At 51.0% G+C, this 14,186-nt stretch overlaps 1 protein-coding gene across 3 annotated transcripts in view; it reads left to right on the top strand.

Moving 5' to 3' along the window:
- Window positions 1-10,492, top strand: part of FHDC1 (FH2 domain containing 1) — a 43,340-nt gene extending 32,848 nt beyond the window's left edge. For all 3 annotated transcript variants that reach the window (XM_047857251.1, XM_047857252.1, XM_047857250.1), the window contains exons 11-12: window positions 3,768-3,932; window positions 6,177-10,492. In XM_047857251.1, the coding sequence (XP_047713207.1) occupies window positions 3,768-3,932; window positions 6,177-8,198 (2,187 nt within the window). In that variant the 3' untranslated portion in view covers window positions 8,199-10,492. The remainder of the gene's footprint in view (window positions 1-3,767; window positions 3,933-6,176) is intronic.
- The last annotated feature ends 3,694 nt before the right edge of the window (window positions 10,493-14,186 follow it).

Below are 14,186 nucleotides of genomic sequence, written 5' to 3'. Positions count from 1 at the left end.
GTTTGTGGAAGCAGCGGGTTCCGGTTCATATATTTTTTCCCCAGCTCAGTAGAAGGAACTTTGTATTTCAATGCCCATTCCTTGCCGCATTGGTTTTCTGGCAGGCGTTGTCGAATGAGGTCTGCACGTAAGGTGTTTGTGTAGGGCTGGCCTCCCTTTACCCCTGCTCCCCGTCCATCATTGCCCCGCGCTGTAGCCAACTGGTATCGGCATGTGGTGCTGACCCTTGACGGCATATGCGTGGCAACTCAGGTTTTGCTTCGAAACCGCAGCGTACGAGTTCTTGCCTCCTAATCCAACTTTTGGACAACAGAAGGGAGTTCCACGGAAATCATAGACACCTGAGAACTTGGGCTGTTGTTCCTTCACTTGTTTTTATTCAAGAAATAAGCCAGGTTTTGGCATGTTTTTATAATGAGAGCGGGAGCACACACGATAGCCGTGACTATCAACACCCCAAACACATCAGCCGCACAGGGTGTGTCGGGAGCTGCTCTGAATAACATCAACAAAAAACAGCCGAGTGGACGTGTTTGTGACAGCTCACTGTGACTCACTAATCACATAGTCTGACATACTTCTCGTATCTTCCTTATTTAAAAAAAAGGGGCAGCTTTGCATGCTTTTGGTCTCCAGGGAAGTGGTATGCTACCGTCAGTATCCGTGCTTTGCGCCTTTCGAGGCGGCACATGTGCGGCACGGCCACCCTTGGTGCCGGGAACGGCGTGCTCCGAAGGTCCTGCCAACCTCAGCTTTCACTCGTTTCCTGGGAATTAAGCTGCATCAAATATTGGAAGTTGCAGCTCCCATCAGCGAACACTTTGTTTGGTTCTGCTGCACGTTTATTGTTATGACTAAATACGTATTTTCTTTCAGATATAACCAAACAAATACTCTGTTTAAAGTGCACAGATTTTTCTCCACAATGCAAACACCACCATAAAATACCTAACAGGTAGGAAAGCTGGGGTACCTGGGTGACTCAGTTGGTTAAGCGTCCAACTTCGGCTCAGGTCATGATCTCACAGTCTAGGGATTCGAGCCCTGCATCAGGCTCTGTGCTGACAGCTCGGAGCCTGGAGCCTGCTTCGGATTCTGTGTCTCCCTCTTTCTCTCTGCCCCTCCCCCACTCTCTCTCTCTCTCTCTCTCTCTCTCTCTCTCTCTCTCTCAAAAATAAACATACATTAAAAAAAAAATTACGGTCTAACAGGTAGGAAAGCTCTTAGCAGTAAGCACATGCAGACAAATGAGAGAAATCCAGAAATACGGCGGGGGTGGGGGCGGGGAAGGCCCATCCCACAGTGAGATGAGAATCCTGGATCTCTCATTCCCTGGCTCTTACATTAAATATTAATATTTTATGCTACATAGCAGCACAGAAAGGTTTATGATGAAAAGCAGCTCTGTCTTAGCCGTGCCCCTAGGCTGCTCTTTAAAGGCAACCTTGTTTGTCTCTAAATGCTTCTTTCTCGTAATCATTTTTATCTTTGTAAATAAAATGTTCTCATACAGCTATTTTTCTTTTTTATATTCAATTTCTTTTTAAATGGCATGGGGGGGGGGCAGGTATTAATTTTATAAGGTAAGGTAGGGTCAGGCCATGAAGGGAAAACGTTGGACTTTGTGCTCTTAGCCATGGGGAAACATTGAAGTTTTTTGAGCAGAGAAAAGACAAGAACACAGTCTTGCAAATCTCTTTCAGTATTTTGACCCTCTGGGCAAGAAATAACGAATACATTGGTTTGGAACTTTAGTCTGGAGCAAACAAGTGAGACACGGAAAGTGGAGTCTCCTGGCATGGCTACTGATACCTTGTCCATTATACTTGGCCAGTGTATACTTGGCCAGTGGCTCTGGACGGCCATTTGTGGTCCTGACGGCAAAAATTAAGTCTTGGCAAAAGACTGAGCCGGGTGATTTTTCACACCCATATTCGGAATGTTTCACTTTCCCAAGTCCTAAGGGTGACCACAGTGCATGTTAAGTTTTTCCTTCCTGGTTTTCTCTCGATCCCCACAGGATCTAGTGATGAGACATGGGAGGAGGAGCTAAGCTAGTCTATCCCATGTAGATAGATTCTTGTCAAGAGTCCTATTTTTCTGCTGTTGAGTTTTTCTTGGCTGGAATCCACCTTTCCCCCTGTGGAAGAATGACAGGCCAAGATTTATCTTTTCATGAATACCCTTCTCTCCATAAAGAATAATGCAGCACGAATGCGCACACTGCCTCGGGCTACTGACTCAGATGGTTACTTTCTCTGGTATCTGGTTTCCTGAATAGTTTTGGTTTCCTGCTACCTCTTGAGTGTGTTTGGTGTAAGGAAAGGACTCTTATGGGGGAGAGTGTGTGGGAGTGGGTGAGAGGTGACGTGTCTCCTCAGAACTTCTCTTCCTTCTCCAAGCATGTTTCAGCAGCGATCCCACTCCATGAGGGTGGGCAGTCCATCGCTTCACATTTCCTAGGCCGGTCCTTCCACTCAAAGGAAGTGTCTCAAATAGAAGCCTTTTTAAGAACGAGATCTGTGTGATTTACAAAGTCACGTACTTCACGCATTCCTTCTTCACATAAGCCTTGCTCCCTGGTGAAAAAGAAGGTTGACTTGAGTGTGATCCCAAGCAATTTGGTCCCCATGCGGCTGTGGCTCCTCTAACCTGCTGCTTCCTCATTTCAGCTCAACATGAAGTGTCCCCAACGTGTCAGGGAAGTGTGCTCGTGCGCCTGATAGGTCCCCATCCTGAAAGGGCTGAGAGCTCACTGGAGGAGAGCAAACCTCTTTCGTTTCTGTTTCTTTGTTGTGTTCGGCACCTGAATCTATAGGGGCACTGGAGACTTTGTCCTGGAAGAATGAGGAGGAGGTGAAGGAGTGAAGAGGATGGATTTGTGTAGGGCAGTAATTCCTGTCCATGGGGGCTCATCGGGGTCTCCTGCAGTTTTAATAAAATACCAGTGGCAGTTACACCTCAGACGTACTGAATCGCATGGGTGGGGTATGAGCATGTACTGTCGACACAGCTTCTGAGCTGACTTGGATAAGCACCATGGTTAGGAAGTCTTGGCTGGGGCATTTGGGCTTCCAGTCCTATGAGATGACACTGACCCTGATACAGGTCACTTGAGGTGAGGCTTAAACTCCTCCTCCACAGGATAACTCATCAGTACGAGTTACTTTTGGCATCCTGAAGTGAACCCTTGGCCAATATCAGACCTTTTTTTTTTTTTAATGTTTATGTATTTTTGAGAGAGAGAGAGAGAGAGAGAGAGAAAGGGGACAGAGGATCCGAGGTGGGCTCTGTGCTGACAACAGCGAGCCCAGTGGTGGGTCTCGAACTCACAAACAATGAGATGATGACCTGAGCCAAAGTCCAACGACACTCAACCATCTGAGCCACCTGGGTGCCCCAAGACTCACTTAGAAGGAAGAACAGATACAGAATGAGTTTTCCTTAATAAAACCAACGTTACACCTATGTCATTTTTCAGTAGCCTTAAAGGCCACCATTTTGTCAGAGGCATTCTGTAGATTAAAGCTCTTTAGGCTCATTTGTTGCTTCCAGGCCTTTACACAGGAGTTCACCTTGCTTCCCCAGGGCTTTGTTTGGGTTGAATTATTTTCCTTTTGGCTCTGAGTGCATTGGGTTTGCAATCCACCTTCCCTTCTCGACTTGAAATGGAGCCCAGGAGCACGGCTTCCCCGGGCACTAGACGGCGCACAGAGAGTCTCCTCACTGCTGTTGACTTGAGCGTGTGCTTGTTTGTTTTCCCGCAGTTTGCTGTGGAAAAGCTGACAGAACTGGAGCGCTGGAAGCAAGAGCTCCAGGACGAGGCCCACACCCTTATAGACTTTTTCTGTGAAGACAAAGAAACCATGAAACTGGACGAGTGCCTTCAGATCTTTAGAGATTTTTGTGTCAAATTCAACAAAGCGGTTAAGGTATGGCCGATGGCATCTCCCTGTTTTCTGAGTTGTTTGGATTTTTGTTTTTCGCTTTCCGCACCCAGTCCTCTGTCCCTGGCAGAAAGATGGGTCAGCATTTCCACGCTTTCAGGGAAGTCTGGCCCAGGCAGCATTGCCACGCTCTCAGTTGGGGTTACCGGGAAGTATCTGTGCCATCCTGGCCCCGAGCACCTCCCGGTCGCCGGGAGCCCAGCGTTGGCTTCCTCCGCTACGGTGCTGCTCACACCAACACCTGCTTTGATGCCCTGAAAGCGTTATGTTAGTAAAGTTCATCTATGATGGCAGCCGTGATATTAACAAGTTTCTTTGAAGATCCTGAGTGTCTCCCTCCCCCACCTCCCCAGGAGAGAATTTCCCCTTTGGGGGAACCCTTTGTTGCGGTGGGATGATTGGAAGGTGTTCTCTCACCTGTTTCGGGCACCACGGCTATTGCCAGGCAGTGGGCACCGCAGAAACTGTGTCCTCCTCAGCCAGAGCAGGCTTAGAAATCCTCAAGTGCTTAGGGGTCTGCTGCCGTCTGAGCAATACCGCCGCGTTTCTTGCCCTTTAGCCTCCAATTCCAGTCATCTCTGGGTTCAGTGTAGGAGCCAGAAAACTCTGGGTTCCTTGGCTTTGCAAATACAGCTTCGCATCTGTCCGTTAAAGACAAAACGACATCCCTTTACTTCAGGTGGTGGTGAGGAACCAAATACTTGTGCGCGTTATCCCTCCCCCGTATTTAAATGCAGGTTTGTCCATAGCTGAATTCCTTTGCGGGACTGGTCACATTTCCCTCCAGTCCTGAGTAGGCCAGAGTGACTTGAGTCCTCAACCCCTCCTTCCTCTCTCCAGCTAAGAGAAGGAGGCTGAGCCTGTGGCCACGTTTCCTCTCCCTTGTCCAAGCAGTGAGCTCAGCAGAGGGGGGCGGTGGTGGGTGGTAGAGGCCAAATTGGCTCTTTCTGAGGCCCTCACTCCCTGTCAGAATTCTGCAGGCCCAAGAGGCCACCTGTGCGATTCTCTCCGCCCAGCTGTTCTGAGCGCCAGGACCTGGCCCCACTCCCACCGCAGGCAGCTTTGGGGGAGAGGGCCTGGGGGACCTGGGACACTGGAGAGGCTGGACCAGAGCTGCAGGAAGGGCCATGCCTCCCCAGCCAGAGCCAGAGTTTCGAGGAAACTTGGAGGGGAAGTCCACCATTTGAGGAAATTGATCTTCAAGTAAAAAGTACTACCGATAACAGGCGTGGCTTGTGAGATCTGAGGGACTTGGCACCGAGGGAGTGCATGCTCCCATTCCCCAGAGACACAGGCTCCACAGAGCTGAGGCCATCCAGGGTCAGCCAGGGCACCTCCTCTGGGCCCTTGGGTCCCTGGAGGTCGAACTGAGCCAGTCCTGTCACCAGCTCATGCTCCTTAATCCCCAGAGCCAATGGCAAGAGCGGGGAGGACTGGGCTGCAACGATACAGATGTATTTAGGTGATACAAATATATTTAAAGTGCACAGCCAGGTGGTAAAATGTGCTTTAGCATATGCATTTGTTCTGGTTCAGTTTTGCTGGGGTGAGGCCTGGGTACTTGGAGCTGGGTGAAGGGTAATCGAAGGATTTATAAAGCAAATCATCTTCTCTGATTGTGGAAGGGGGTGGAGCATGAGGGACAGAGCCAACATGACCTCTCTGGTGTTCTTTACTGGAGAGCATTCAGGGAACAGAGATTTGAAAGGCATCTCTTAATATCTAGCGTATACATTTATGCATCCAAAGCGTTAAGTAGAATGTGCTGCTCGTGTGTGTGTAGATGCAGTCAACACAGATGCCCCAGGGAGGTTTGATCTCTGACTCCTTTTTTTCCTCTCCGCCATTGCTTAACTCCCCCTTCCCTGGAAGTCCTTTCCATCTTGCCCTGCTTAGAAGCCAAGTTGGGTTCCCTTGGAAATGAGGTGGCAGGCATGTGTGGAATCACAGCCTACATTTAGAGGACAGTGCCTTGACTGGAAAGCTGCAAGTTGGGCCCAGGGACGATAAGCTTAGATTGGTGGGGCCACCCCCACGCAGCTTTGGGAGAACTAGCCCTGTCCACACCCACACAGGTGCAAACACCAGTATCTCTCTTGGTGAAGCTTACGCTGGGCTCTCCTCCCTGCGTGTATATCTCACTGGAGTCTTAGGGCAGGTGGCTCTGGAGTTGCACACACGTTCCACACGTCTCATGCGTCTTGGGGCTTCTCTCCACCCCTCGTTCAGGACAACCAGGACCGGGCGGTGCAGGAGCTGAGACAGCTGCAGCGGCTGAAGGAGCGGGAGCAGAAGCGTCGCTCCTGGGCAGCTGGGGAGCTCGGGGGCTTCTGCCGGAGCAGCAGTGAGAATGATGTGGAGCTGCTGACCAAGAAGGGCACAGAGGACCTGCCCCCCTTCCTGCAGCCCAGGCCCGTCAGCCCTTCCTACCGACCTCCTAACGCCCGCCGCTCTCGCCTTTCCCTGGGCGCCTTTGCTGACCGGGAGCTGCTGACCTTCCTGGAGGGTTCCACCGGCAGCCCCGAGGAGCCCAGCAAGTTTAACAGCTTGCCCCGGAGCAGCCCCCGGCAAGCCCGGCCCACACTGGCCTGGATGGAGCCTGGGGGCCCGAGGGCCCAGGACCCCAGCCACGCACGCAGACCTCAGGCCTCACAGAGCCAGGAGGAGGCCCCTGAGCCACCCTCATCTTGGCAGAGCCAGCTCCCAGTCCCCCGACCCGAGGACCCTGCGCCCCTCTTCCCTCGAGCTCGGCGCAGTGGGGTGGGCATCCTCCAAAAGAGGAACAGCGAGCCCATGGGCCTGGCTCCCCCCCGGTCCCCACCGCTCTCACCATTGGCTCTGGGGATTAAGGAGCATGAGCTGGTGACAGGACTGGCTCAGTTCGACCTCCAGGGACCCAAGGGCCCAGAGGAGGTGCCCCGGCTGACCCTGAATGACCTCAGCTCCATGGAGCCCGTGTCTCTGGGGGATGGGAGCATGCAGTCCCTCGCTGCCAGCCACAGTGGCCTGCTGCCTGTGAGCTCAAGTGCCCCAGGGGGTCTCAGCCCAGCCCTGCAGGGGGATGACGGATCTGCCCCCGACCAACCTAGTGGTGAGGCTCTGGTATCTGTAGGCAGCAGCGACCCTGAGAGCAAAGACCCCGGCCCTTTGTTCTACATCTCGGATGCCACCGACTGCTCGCTGACCCTGGACTGCTCGGAGCCAGGGGAGGGGGGCGGTGGGGATGGCTCCCTGTCCTCTGGGGCTGGAGAGACAGGCAGCCAGGTCTCCTCTCACCCTCCTTCCAGCCCCCCCGGGGAGGCTTCTGCTCCCCTCTCCGGGAAGAGTGAGCCCAGCTGCAAGGACGCCCTTCCCAGGGACAGACCTGCCAAAGGGAAGGATGCGACAACACCAAAGAGAAGCTCCCTCAGAGAGGCGTCCCAAGGGACCTCCAAGGCAGTGAGTGCCAGGCGGAGCCAAGGGGCGGTGCCCAAGCCCGTGCGGACCTTGACAGCCTCCGAGAACGAGAGCATGCGTAAAGTCGTGCCCATCTCCAGGTCAAGCCGCAGCTCGGTGGGCTGGAAGCGGCCTCCTGGGGACACCCCCAGCAGCCCAGCACAGCAGCAGTGGTCGCGCCGGAGCTCCGTGCGGGGGACCTCGGACGTGTCGCCCAGGAGGCCCTCTACAGGGGCTGTGACCGTGCCGGAGGAGCCGAAGCTGGCGAGGGGGAGCAGCAGCTCTGGCAGCGTCCGGCCCGGGAAGGAGCACCCCCTGCAGCCCAGGGGCTCGTTCAAGAAGCCCAGCGCCAAGCCCCTCAGGAACGTCCCCAGACAGAAGCCCGAGGAAAATAAGATCTGCCGCTCCAACTCTGAGAGCCCCGAAGAGGAGCCCAAGGCCCCGCCGCCCCCCAGCGTCCCCCGTGTCCCACCTCCCGTGCCGAGCTTTGCCCGGAACACAGTTGCGTCCTCATCTCGGTCCATGAGAACAGATTCTCCTCCCGTGGCCAAGGCTCCTGGCATCACTCGGACTGTTTCCCAGCGTCAGCCGAGGCCGAAGGGTAGCCCCGAGGATGCCATCCCCAAGGACAGCAGCACCCTGCGGCGGGCCAGTAGCGCCCGGGCCCCCAAAAAGTGTCCGGAGTCTGCTGGGGGTCCCAGTGCCAACACAGAGACGCCTCCAAAGGGCCGAGGAGCTGGGGAAAGGGCCTCCCTCAGACTGAAAAAGTCAGATCCGACCACACTGGGGAAAATCCTCGATCCCTTACGGAAGTGATAGGTGTCTGTCCTCTCGTTGCTGGGGGCTCAGGTGGTGAGGACTGACTCCTGTGACAGTCCAGCACCGGATGTCTCTGTTCACATAAAGTCACCCCCTGGTGCCAGCCACTAACGCTCATGTCACCGAAGGTGTGGTCCGGGAGGCTGGTGGACTGCCACCCACTGTGACCCCTCCTGCTGTAAAGTCCCCCGTCTGGATGTGCACCATGACGGCCGGCACCTCACATACTCCTCCCCAAGCAGACACCGCATGAAAAACATAGATGTCTGAGATGACATTCTTCCGTACGGAGTAAAAGAATTTTGGCCAGTTTTTCTATTCCAAACTTATTTTTGAATATTACAAAAACTGCATATTTTAGTTCCTTTTGCAGAATGAAATGCCTCCTAGGAAAAAAGACAAAACCCTTAATATGAAGACATTTTCATTTTCCTGTGTTCCCTGGCCTCAGGGTTCCACCTGCCCACACACCGTCCATTGCTGGCAACTGGACTTCTCTGCAGGCCCTGGGTGCTCTGTGATTGGCACCGTCTCCTCGAAGGCTCTCTGTGTTGCTCATCTTTCTGTGTGTGACTTCGGGTGAGGGTTTTCTTGTGAGCAGGAGGGAAAGTGAGACTGGTGCATGGAAATCAGATGCTCCCATGTGCTCAGGACAGGCACCATGGGCAGCGCCTTCCCTGCAGACGGGGAGCAGCCCCTGGGAGAAATGCTGGATCTTCCGGAACTTAGAAGTGCCATATTTTAATGGAAAGGCATTGAGGGGCTGTTTGGCTGAGCACACCTGCCCCTTCTGTGTTTTCCCATTTGTGTATCTGTTATAAAACTGAGTGAAGGCTGCTATGACCTGGGATCACTCTAGTTACAGGGAAAAACAAACCCTTCTGTCTCCCAGTCTTGTCCCTCCCTTTTCTCTCTGCCTGCAGCCAGCCCTTCCTTCTCTTGCGAATGCAACACAAAGCCGGGAGGGTCTGTGCGTGTTATTTATGCCACTGATGATGCTTCTTAATGTCGATGTCTGTTCTTTGTGGTACAATGGTTTTTAAGTCCTGAGAAAAAACAAATTTTTTTAAACCAAAAACAAAAAACAAAACAAAAAAAACTAAAAACAAAAAAGAAAAAAAAAGAAACTACTTTCAGGAGAATTTATATCATCAGGAAATTTTTGGGAAAAAAAGGCTTTGTTCAAAAGGGAGAAAACGTGTACTGTTTCTACTCACTGCCCATTTCACTACTTCCTTTTGAGGCTAATTAGGAAATGAAGCAATTCTGGAAACTTTCTTGTTATTTTAAAGTCACCCCCCACTCTTTTTCACTTTTGGTCATTTATTGAAATTGTAGTGACACCTTGGTGTAGATCCAACAGTGGTAAATGGATTTCAGCAAATCCACATGGTTGATGTTACAGTCTTCCTCCTGTAGAATGTTGCCTTTCATCCAAATTAATTGGAAACTGAGCTTCCCTAAGTCAGCCAAATTGAAAAGGTAAATTTTACGATTGAAGAAGTAAGGCACCTGACCGCAAAATCTCTTATAAAAATAGCCTTGAATACATATTTCACGGGCCCCACAAAATGGTTATTGGAATCCTATGGTGTTTTTCACCATCTCAAAAAGCCTAAGAAATCATATATTTAACCGTGCAGATAACAACATTCAAGGCACAGGGCCCATGGTTGGGTGGAAAAGGACGAAAGAGCTCAAAAGTTTGTGGATAGCGATGGGGTCAGGACCTCCAGGTAGGATCCTGGGAACCAGGGTCCCAGTCCCTGCTTGGTCACTGATGCTATGTGACTTTGGCAAATCACTCCCTCTCCCTAAGCCTCTGTTTCCCAGTCTACGGAAGTTGGGGGACGGCTTCAGTGATGGCTTCTAAAGGTCCCTTAGCTCAAAGAGGGAGCTATTGTTACCAACCAAGGACCCACCTGCCCCAGGACCAGCTTCTCCAAACCAACCCCCAGCACCTCCATAGCAGAGGCCTCAACGTCAAAGGCCTGCTTAAAATAAAGCACCTTCAGAATGTGTTGTTGCTTTGAAATCTAATAAGCTGAGTTTCTTGAGAAGCGGCATTTTAGTTAGCCCTGTGGACCCTATGTGTATGCATCTGTGTGAGCAGGTGATCATTCTATTACCTTTTATTGGTAGTAAGCTTTGAAAAATAATTTAAGTATCTAATGCAGAAATGTAAATAAATTTCTATATAAATTTGTTTAAGATGAACTGAATGTATTTAAAGGCTCATTTATATGTTCTTTTATGTAACATGTAGTTTAATAAAGTTCCTGTTTATGGGAGTTGTGTTTTATCCTCAACTTGCTCTGCTGATGGGTATGTATGTGTGTGATCCTGGGGGAAGAGTATATAATTTCCTGCACACAGAAAAGCCCCGATATAGGAGGTGCAACAGCTTTGAGATACAGCAGTCTTGTCCTCAAAAGGCTCCAAAGCCAAATTAGGCTGTTAGTGTGTGTCTTCTCGGGAGCAGAGTCTGTGTTTACCTGAAGGCCTAGAAAGCAGGCCTTGTGCCAGACCCGTGGGAATGCAAGCATTGCATCTGACACGCAGGCCGTCGATGGAATGTTCAGCACCTCATACATGCTCACATTGTTCCATGTTTTGGGCCAAGCTTTGTGTAATCTCTGTGGGGCCAGCAAGTCTGGATCTGCTCCTATGTGTCCTCATGCATTTTGGCTCAGGACACTATTGGGAAATCACAGCTCACTTCTGCGGCTGCCTTAGGAATGAGCAGAGAGGGAGGGAGGTATGGCTTTATTTGAAATGCAGTGCTGGTGCTTTGAGAGGAGGGGAATTGTTCAGAAGGTGCACCTCATACCTCAGAGGTCCATGTCAAGTTTTAGTCCTGGCTACTCTTGCGCTTTATCTGAAACGGTTTACAGGATGATCCCTGGGTCAGGCACTGAGAGATGGATGAGTAGATGATGTCCTTGTGAGTTGCTGTCTGCCCCATGAACTCTGAGAGCCTGGTTCTGCCTGTTACAAGCTGGTTGGGCCACTGGACCCCTTCCTGTACCTTCAACCTATTGTACCAGGGGTTACTGACATCAAAAAAAGACTTCATTTGCACAGTGGGTCTCAAGTAATTTTAACCCTTTTATTTTATGACTTTCAAAAGGAACCTGTGTTCCAGGCCTCCTGAAGATACATGTTGAGTTTAATGGGGCCACAGTTCCTAATTGTTCATTCAAGATTCTGCTTATTTGTGTATTATGGTGGGGCACTCCAGAATGGTTTGGTGGAACTATTAATTCATCCCTGCAAGGTGAACAAATTCACCAACTTCTGCCTCTAAGGGTGGAATAGCCTACCTGCTCCCATCTGGCAATGATGTAAGCTTTACGCCCAACATGGGACTCAAACTTGCAACCTCTAGATCAAGAGTCACATGCTCTACTGACTGAGCCAGCTAGACAGCCCTCAATTCTTATACTTTTGATTCATGCTCCAGTCCTGCCCCCCAACAACAACAAAAAAGCAGTTTTTTGTTTGGTTGGTTGGGTTTTTTGGTATGTGTCCTCAAACACAAATAAGCATCAATGTATAAACCAAATTAGAATAAGAAACATTGCATCTCATAACTCATTAAGTGCTCTCGAAAATTATTTGGGCCATGGGGCACATGGCTGACTCAGTCGGTTGAGTGTCTGACTCTTTTTATGTTTTTATGTTTATTTATTTCTGAGAGAAAAACACAGGTGGGGAGCAAAGAGAGAGGGAGAGAGAGAATCTGAAGTAGGCTCTGCTGACCGCAGAGAACCGGATGCAGGGTGAGAACTCACGAACCATGAGATTATGACCTAAGCCGAAATCAGAAGCTTAATCCACTGAGCCACCCAGGCACCGACGTCTGACTTTTGATTTTGGCTCAGGTCATGACCTCAAGGTTCGTAGGGTCAAGCCCCTCATCGGACGCTGTGCTGACAGAGCCTGCTTGGGATTCTTTCTCTCCCTTTCTGTCCCTGTTCCACCCCTGCTCGCTCTCTGTCTCTCTCTGTCTAAAAATATAAAATAAAATAGTGAATTTCTTAAAAAAATTTATTTGGGTCACAAACACACAAAAACACGGAGGACGGTGGGTCAGCAGAGTCACTTTCTACTCAGCATCTATGGGGTAACCATGCATAGCTTGGACTGAATCTGTGGCAGGGTTGAAAATAACCCAGAGCAGGCTCTACCTGGTAATTTTTTCATCTGCAAATATCTTCCAGTAAAGTGTCCTAGGGCTCATTGGATCACCTCGGTGAAGACAAAAGTAACATTCTTGTAGGTGAAGAAAATGGCTTTTCTGTCTTCCAGGCCACAGCTCTGCAGTGAAGCTTTTGGCTTCCTGGTTGGTAGGTAGGACCCCACTACAGGAGAGATCAAAGCCATGGGCAGCACTCAAAGTCTAGTCATTCATTGGCCCTTGACCCAGGGCCCACCAGGAGCCTGGCACAGCCTGACCGTCGGCCTGTGGGACAAAGGTGCCTGGTCCTTCAAAGAAGATCTGCTTGAGGTCCCTATTGATGCATTCATGCCAGGCCTTTGGAATCATGCCTGGAGTTTGCCCCCAGCCTCCCTGGAAACATTCAAGGGCTGAGTCATAGGCCAATGTTGTTCCCCGCGTCTGCTTGCAATTAGATGAGGAGTTGAGAATGCACTTTCCCAGAGCAGCTGTGTCATGCATTATAGGCAGGTTTCTAGGCCAGCCCATGAAAAACCTACTGAACTCATCCATGGGTGGACCAGGGCATTGACATCTCTATACAGGAGACCTCACTTGTCGCAGAGTTCCTACAGGAAAATGCCAGGGTGCCAGAAACATCCCTCTCCAACTTCATGGCAGCAAGCAGAGGTTAAGGCACAGGAACGTGAGGGCACCAGTAACGTTCACTCTCCACTGTTGCAGAAAAAAAGTCCTCTCCGCTCTGGAGGTCAGACACAGAGGCTCCCATCCCCCAGGCCAACTCCAGTAAATATGTGCCATTTCTGTGTCAGAGACTACCTTTCGTTTGTTCTTCCGACAGCACCGGCCCATCAGAAACGTGTTCACCTTCTGCTTTTTCAGTTTCCCGGAAGGGAGGCTGAGTTCAGTCCTGCTCCCTTGCCTCCTGGTAACCAATGAGAAGATGGCAGAGGTTGTGGGGAGGCTGCCTGTGTGGCCAAGGACAGTGGGTCAACTGGGCAAGTGAATCATTTCAGTGAGGGCCGGATGTCTGCTGCAGGTGGTGAGCCCCGCTGACAATATCAGAGTGGCCACTGACACACGCTGTTCCACAGTATGGAGTCCCAGGTGCAACAGAATCACCTGGGGCTGGTGGGTGATTCCCGTTCCCACCCCAGACCTATACCAAGTCAGAATCTCTCTGGTGGGGCCCCCAAAGTTGCATTTTAACTCCCCAGCGATCCATGTTTCACCCTGCTGTTGAGAACCAGTGGGCTGGACAGAGGCCAGAGACTGGGGGTCCTGGTTAGAGGCTGATGAGTTGTTCTCTGGGCCGGGCCCCTCTCCCGGACTCTGTCAGGCAGGGCAGGTGCTTTTCTCCTGGGCAAGTGATGCAGAAAATGTATTCTGAGCTCAGCGCCCGGTTAGGAGGAGAGCTGCCTTGTCATGGGATCCTGAGGGTTTGTTCTAATTTGGATCTTAAGACAGAGGCACCTTCGAGCATACGCTCGGCCACTCCTTTGAGTCTGGAGCTCTCAGTGACGCAACGTCAGAGCTTCTGGAACTGTGGCTCCAGAGGAACATGGGAAGTGATACCTCACTCAAGTCTTGCAATGGCTGCTCTTTAGGAAGATTATAATTCAGTGTCTGTAAAGCAATTTGCTAATGCACACTGAGCAATGCCACGCCCACATGAGTGCCCACAGTGAGATTTTTGTCAGCAGACATGCTCTCTGGAACCCTGTTACCCGGGCCTCTTGAGTTCTGGAGCTTTCCACAGCCTTCATGACCGTCACTTCAGCTCAGCTCTTGGGGGTTTTGCCCGG

Source organism: Prionailurus viverrinus, chromosome B1, assembly GCF_022837055.1.
Source record: "Prionailurus viverrinus isolate Anna chromosome B1, UM_Priviv_1.0, whole genome shotgun sequence".
In the NCBI taxonomy this organism is placed as follows: domain Eukaryota; kingdom Metazoa; phylum Chordata; class Mammalia; order Carnivora; family Felidae; genus Prionailurus; species Prionailurus viverrinus.
Note: the sequence above shows the minus strand (reverse complement) of the source record. Positions and strands in the feature narration are given on the sequence as shown.